At 28.2% G+C, this 8,032-nt stretch overlaps 1 protein-coding gene across 1 annotated transcript; it reads right to left on the bottom strand.

Annotated features, from left to right (window-relative positions):
• Positions 1–741: 741 nt before the first annotated feature.
• LOC110652924 (tRNA (guanine-N(7)-)-methyltransferase) lies at positions 742–2,618 on the bottom strand. Its single transcript, XM_058147287.1, has 2 exons — positions 2,321–2,618; positions 742–1,647 (listed from the first exon to the last, which is right to left on the bottom strand). Exon 2 carries the CDS (start codon positions 1,633–1,635, stop codon positions 880–882), a length of 756 nt encoding a protein of 251 aa, XP_058003270.1. The 5' UTR covers positions 1,636–1,647; positions 2,321–2,618; the 3' UTR covers positions 742–879.
• Between the last annotated feature and the right edge of the window lie 5,414 nt (positions 2,619–8,032).

Genomic DNA, 8,032 nt, shown 5'->3' with positions numbered 1-8,032 from the left:
AAAGGGCGTCTTTGAACTTTGATAACCTGATGGTAAGCTCATGGTTCTTTCCTTGTTGCTCCTGGGCATCCAAGAGAACGGCTTGGACAGTGGACAGGGTGCTCTTAAGCTTGTCAAGGTAGTCGCTGACATTCCAAGCTAAGCTAATCTCTCCAAGAGTTAAGGAAGCTAACTTTCCAAGAACACTTTCTGCTATGTTAAAGAGAAAAGATTCTGCACTTTCTTTTCGCAGAGAGAAGGAAAGAAAAATGGTGAAAGTGCTTGAGACTGAAACTCGACGAAAAGAAAATACAGAGATGATGATTGATCGTTCGGTAAGGTCTAAATTTTTGCAACTCACTACTCATAGGCCCAGAGATCTTATTATGAGCTCTTCATCCGATACCAACTCAGAATCGAGGTCCTGCAGTGTTGCTACCGTCAGTCTCGGTTAGGAACCAACCTTCATTTCTGATCTCAATGAAGAATGACCATTATCTTTGTCAGAGCTCGCTGCAAAATCAGTAAGACTCAGATGCCGCTGCTTTCATGCATTTTTTAACAGCGATAATAAAAACTTCAATACCATATTCAATTCCTTACTCATCGGGTTTCATCAAAAAGAACATTTTACTAATATATTTGAAAAAGTGAGAATCAAGGAAGTGACGGTAGACATCATGCGTTACAATGTCAGTTGGCACCAGCGAAAATGCATATGACAGACCAAACGTGCAATGCATAATTGCAAAGATGTAAGCCGGAGAATAAAGAAGTATATTTCCAACATATTAATGATAAAAATTTACTAGAATAATAAGGGGGGCAATAATTAGCCCTGCAAAACTGACTAACCAAATGAGTTAATCATTTGTTTTAGGCCTAAGTTTTTCCCACATGTTACTGAGATGGTACAATACGTCTGTATACCGCTTGAAATGTTTGTCCCCCATTCCTAGCAACCTTTTGTCCTTCTTCAGTTGCTGTACTCAAGAGCTTTATGACAGGATCTGCTCCAAGCTCCACCACTGTAAGGGCTTCAAACAAGGGGTGACTTGCCAAGCAAGAATTCATCCATTCTCCTAGTTCTTCCACATCTGTAATTGTGTAGATAATCCCACCAATCTCAAGAACATAGGCATACTCATCTAGCAAATGCGGACTAATAACCCGCCGGCGATGATTCTTCTCCTTGAAGTGGGGATCTGGGAATAGGAAAAACATCTTTGAAAGTTGTCCTTTCCCAAAGTAATTCGGTAGGTATTTCATGGAATTGGTCCGAACCACTGAGATATTTTGATATTGACCTGGATTGGTTGCCCTTAGGGCCGAAATCCGTTCCTTAACATACTCTGTCACCTTGTCCCTAAGTTCCATACCAATCATTAGGGTTTCAGGAAAAAGGGTTGAAAGACTAATAAGTAGCCCCCCAAAACCACAACCAACATCTGCAAATTGGATCTTTTTGTTACTATCCACTTGATCAGATGAGACTAATTGAGGGTAATGAAAGGAATAGTCAACATGACAGGGGGAGATTGGAACAGGGAAGTGCGAGTCACTTAGTGGGTTGCTATGTGCCCGTGCTCTGTAGAAGCGTTTCCTAGGCAGGCCAGTTGACTTGCTGATTGTTGGGTTTGACTCGTTTTCTAACATGTTCTCAATAAGCTACATGGAAGCAACAAATATGAATCAGAAACAGTCACAGTTAACATTGAAAGATGGAGAAGTAAAGATGAATAAGGAGGACAAAGAGAAGGATAGAAGATATTAAGAATCAAATCAAATATTAGCATAACCTTTCGATGGTTCAATTGATTAAAAATCGATAAAATGAGGCTAATCAGGATAAAAATGAAATATATCAACCTAAACAAATTAACATCAATCTATTATCTCAAACAAACTACAGAAAAACTGCAACAGTACATTAAAACATCTCTTCTTGTCTAATTCAGATGCCCATAGTGAATGATCAAATAGTATATAACCCAACAAAAAGCTGCCACTGCCAATAAACAAAGTTATGCTAAATCAAGCAGAAAACAGTCAATTAAGTTCTGCTAATAGCATATGAGCCCTGTCTTAAAATCCACCAGCAGGTTCAATGTCTATCTTATTCTTTATTTAAAGAGATGCAAGAGAATTTAAACATTAGACCTATAGTCTCACTTTGTAAGACAAAGTTCTGTAATGCAGCTCTAAATGTAAATGCACAAAAGCCCATTATTATGCAGTAAGGCTTGATACTAAAATTCAGAAAATACAATATGAAGATCAGATCATCTCAGAATTTACCTACCCTCTATAGACTATAACCACCGAATAGAGAAGAACATACATGACAAATCTGAAGCACCGGAAAGACGCTTTGGAGGTCGGGCGACGTCGGGGAAAATCGACAGGATTCACCAGAGTCAGAAACTGCCGGGAATTTAAATGGTAGCTTCGATTCTCTTTTCTTTCTCCCTTTCCACAATTTTCCGACGGAGTTTCACTTCGCCGGAGCTTCACTGGTTTGAGGGGAGATGTATGGGCAACGGTTAGCTTGAAACACACTGGTAATAAGCCTTTTTTTGGCTTCGCCTGCCGTTTTCCGCAGAGATAAAAGCCCTAGATTCTCAGTTCAACTAAAAAGAGTACGAAATCCTAGGTTATTTCGAATCTGGGGGAAAACGGCATCGTATTAGGGGGCTCCAAACTTCTAATTGGATAATACAACTTAGCTGGGCTTAAGCCTTTAACATTTCGGCTCTGAATTCTAAAATTAATTTGGGCATTGAGTCCAGTTTAAGAATTTATTTAAGGGTTTTTATGAGCATATTTTTTGTTAAAAATATTAATATTTATTTATTTATAATAATATTTTATATTGCAAAACATGTTAGACATCATTAATATTGGATAATTAAATTATATTTGAATTGAGTAAGTAAAAATATAAATTAAAATTTTAAATATTTTATTTTTTTATAAATATTTTTCATTTTTTTCTCACATATTATACACATGATTTTATAAAATTTATTAATAATTTTAAGTTATATTCCCTCTAATAATAAGTTAGAATTTTATTATTTTAAAAAAATCTAAAAATATTTCTTTTTAACATTTTTCCAAAGAAACACCAATGTATTGGTCTCTAATAATTTATAATTTACTATTATAATTTAAATATTACTTGATTGTCATTAAATGAGTACAAATGTTTAATTATAAAAAATTTAATTGATAATTATTATTAAAAAATTAAAATGAAACTTTTAATTATAAGAGCGTTACGATTATTGACAACTAAATTCTTCCATAAAATTATTGATAATTATTTATATTATAAAAATAAAAATATTAAATAATTAATATATAACTTATAGAAATATTTAATATTGTATCATAAATAATTGTTAGATAAAAATGTGACATGTAATCACTTTCCCTCTAGAATTATAATTTCTCTTATGTCTTTTATTTTTTTTTATTATATATGTTAATTTTATATTAATAATTACAAATAAAATATCTAAAAAAATGCAATATTCATATTAAAATACAATTATTAAAATCTTTTCTTACTTTATTATATGTTGTAAGATTTTTTTATTTTAAAAAATAATATAAAATTGTAACATCAAATTTCTTTAAATATAATGATTTAATTTTATTATAAAGTTGTAATCAAGCCAATAGGTCACTCTCACACACACCTAAGCCTCAATAGATTCAAAAACACCTGTACCAAACTAGTGGACACATGTTTCATTCCACCATTGCTTTCTACACTTCCATTACATCATTGGATACCTCTAGTTGTGCATTCCCATTGGATAAGCAACACTTTCATTCAAATAGAAAGGATCAAATAAATAAATTAATTCATTATTTATTTAATAATGAATTTACTTTTAATGATTAAATGTAAAATTCTTTGGATTATAAAAGGTATCACTTTTATTTGCATGATGTTTGCGGATGATATTGTTCTGATAGATGAGACACGAGGAGGAGTCAATAGGAAGCTAGAACTTTGGAGAAGTACTCTAGAGTCAAAGGGTTTTAAGTTAAGTAGAACGAAGACAGAATACATGCATTGCAAGTTCAGTGAAGGCCAAACTGGTGATAGGGAAGGAGTTAGTTTGAATGGAGTGGCACTGTCCCAAAGTAATCACTTTAAATATCTAGGCTCAGTCCTTCAAGTAGATGGGGGATGTGAGGAGGATGTTAGTCATAGGATTAAAGCCAGATGGTTGAAGTGGAGACGTGCCACGGGAGTTTTATGTGATCGTAAGATTCCCAATAAATTAAAAGGAAAATTTTACCGCATACCATACGATGGCTATGCTATATGGTAGTGAGTGTTGGGCCTTTGAAAGAGTCGTATGCATCTAAGATAAGAGTTGCAGAGATGAGAATGTTAAGGTGGATGAGTGGTCATACTAGACTAGATAAAGTCCGTAATGAAAGTATTAGAGAAAAGGTAGGAGTGGTGCCAATTGAAGATAAGTTGAGAGAAGGGAGATTGAGGTGGTTTGGTCATGTGAAGCGTAGACATACGGAGGCTCCAGTTAGACAAGTAGAACACATTAGGCTAGAGGATAGAAAGAAAAAAAGGGGTAGACTTAAATTGACTTGGAGGAGAGTAGTACAGCATGACTTAGAAGCATTACACATTTCTGAGGATTTAACCCAAAATCGTTCAGAGTGGAAAAAGTGAATCCATATAGCCGACCCCAAATTTTTGGGATAAAGGCTTAGTTGAGTTGAGTTGAGTTGAGTTATAAAAGGTATCACTTTTCAAATTATATGCCAAAGATTTTTATAATTAAGGAAAATTTGCCAAAAAAATCTTATATTTTTCAAAATTTGTAATTATACCTTATATTATAAAAATTATCAAATAAGCCTATACTTTTTAACTCTTACTAATTATATCTATTATAGCGTAGCATGACAGTTGACGTAGCGTATCTGTTAATAAAATAACAATTTTGCTAACGATAGATTAAAATTAATAAGAATTAAAAAATTTAATATTTAATTGATAATTATCTTTAATTTTAGTTAAAAAAAGATAAATAGTGTGATTCTTAAATTTCCCTATAATATTTTTTAATATGATTTATTTCGATTGAGACTTGAATTTAATTTTTTTTAAATAACTCTAATATTACTAACGTAAAATTTATTGATAATTTTTAAAATATTATTTTACCAGAATAAATAAAGATATAGTATTAATTTTTTATTATGATTTTTTAACTTTTTATCTTTCTTTTCAACACATATACAAATAGAAAGTCACTGTCACGTAATAATATGTGTATATCAAATGTAATTTTGAAACTTTAATAAAAAAAGATTTTATAAATTATATTAAATTTATTTTTAAATTTAAAAAGAATCATAAAAATTTATTTAAAATAATAAAAATATTTTCTCATAAACATAGATATTCTTTCTCATCACTTAGTTAGTCGGATTTCAAATTAATTAATCATGTAATGACATCTTATCCGAGATAACATTAATCTATCGCACGAGACGTGGGCATCTTGAAAACCCATAAAGCTGATAAAAAGGGCAAGAAAAAACAAATGAATGACGCTGAGAATAAATTTAATAATTATTAAATTAAATATTTATATATTTTAAATATATTTAATTTAATTTATAAATTATTTAAAATTTTAAGTAGTTATGTGTTTAATTAAAGTAATCGTAAATGACTGATAAATAGTTAATATATTTTAAAAAAATAATTTATAATTATATTTATTACTAAAATGATAAAAAGATGTTAAATGATATTTATAAATAAAATTTAAAAATTAAATAAAAATAATATAATAAAATATTTAATTAAATTAATTTATAAATATTAAGATAAAAAATTAAAATTTTAAATTTATTTTTTTAATTTATAAATTTAAAAATTATTATAATTAAATATATTAATTTATTTTTAAATTTTATAAATTAATTTAATTAATCTATAAATTAATATAAATATCATTTATTATTAACATAAAAATTTAATAGATATTTAGTTATGGTAGGAATCATATTAAATAATAAATTAATAAAAAAATAATATATAATAGAATTAAATTTTATAAATTTAAAATCATTCACTTTTATTTATAGGATTTTTTTTAATTTAATTATAATATTAATTTTTTATTAATAAATTATGTCTATGAATGCACAGAACTTATATTTTATTTTCTTTAAAATTATCTAAAAATTAAAGAGATAATAAATAAGGGTAAATAATTTTAATTTAATAAGCATTAATTTTTCATTTTATTTCATGTATCTTATTTTAATTAAACTCTCTGAAGTGGCGTTCTGCCACGTGTCATTTATCTACAGAACTTTGATAGTTACTGTGCGACGCGTGTGTACAGTTTGACTGGTTCACCGCCACTAGCAAACATTGGTGGGGTCGTTGCAATTATCATTTTGGCCGACACTTCTAACCAAAATGGAAAAAAGTGTATTGTGAAGCCTTTTTGCAGACCAGTCCTCGAAGTTTTACACAATTTTCAGCAAGACCCATCTATTAATTATGCCTAGGGGTGTGCAAACGGTCGGTTCGGTTTCGAATCGAACCGAACCGATAAAATCGAAAATCAAAAATCAAAAATTTTAAAAATCGAACCGAACTGATTGATAAGATAAAATCGAACCGAATTGAATAATCAGTTCGATTCGATTTTAAACCGATCAAACCAAAATTTATAAAATTTCATATTTTTAACATTAAATCTAAATAACAAAAACATAAAAACAAAAAAAATTAGAAATCAAAACTCAAAAATCTTAAGGTTCGATTCGATTTTCTTTGATTTTGGTTCGATTCGGTTTGGTTCGATTCAATTTGATTCGATTTTTTTATTTCCTATATATATTAATAATTTCGGTTCGGTTCGATTTTTTTATTTTTTTATGAAAATAACCGAACAGAACCGATTAACCGAAATTATCAAAATTATAAACCAAACCGAACCGATTAAATTTAAAACCGAATCGATTGAACTGAATTAATCGATTCGGTTCGATTTTTCTGTTTAAACTGAAAACTGCTCTCCCCTATTTATGCCAATTCTAGAAAGGATGGGACTAAGAAAAACTTAAATCCATACGATAATGAGATTAATAATTGTTATATTAAATATTTATATTTAGATTATATATTTATTAAATATATTAATTAATTTTTTTATAAATTTAGATATAAAAATGTGATATAGTTATTATTAAATTCATTTTTATATAAGATCGAACTTAAAAGTATTTAATTTAACTTATAAAAATCAGTTTATAATCAATTATTATTTAAAAGTTAATTTAAATTTATAAGTATTTAAAATTTTAAGCAATTACATATATAAGTGATTGATAAACGGTTGATGTGTTTGATAAAAAATAACTTATAAATATATTTATTATTAAAATGATTAAAAAATATATTAAATGAAATATGTAACAAAATTTTAATAATTAAAAAAAAATGATATAATAAAATATTTAGTCAAATTAACTTATAAATATATAATTAAATATGAATAATATAATAAAATATTTAATCAAATAAATTTATAAACACAAACTTTATAAGCACTAAGATGTAAAGTTAGCATCTCCAACTTATTTATTTTACGTTTAATAAATATTATAAATAAATAGATAAATTTATTTTTAGAACTTATAATTTAGTTTGATCTACCTTTAAATTAAGAGATGTAGCCTTTTAGGAATCACTTTACATTACATTTGATTAGTAGCTCAACAATAATTCCAACTCTACTAATTGTAATTAGATGAAGCCTTTAATGGCTAATGTAGTAAAGACATTTATATGTATAATAACTAATAAGGGTATCATTATCATATCTACTATCCATAACTCAATCTTGATGCCCTAAATAATCTATTTAATATAGGAATCTACATGTGTAACTTAATAGGTTGCTATGAGTAATATGGTTAAAAAAGCATACTATTTATTTAAGATTTTCCTAGTAATTAGTTCTTGATAACTTTAAATATAATC

The sequence above is a fragment of the Hevea brasiliensis genome, chromosome 5 (genome assembly GCF_030052815.1).
Source record: "Hevea brasiliensis isolate MT/VB/25A 57/8 chromosome 5, ASM3005281v1, whole genome shotgun sequence".
In the NCBI taxonomy this organism is placed as follows: domain Eukaryota; kingdom Viridiplantae; phylum Streptophyta; class Magnoliopsida; order Malpighiales; family Euphorbiaceae; genus Hevea; species Hevea brasiliensis.
This window is presented reverse-complemented; position numbering and strand designations above follow the sequence as displayed.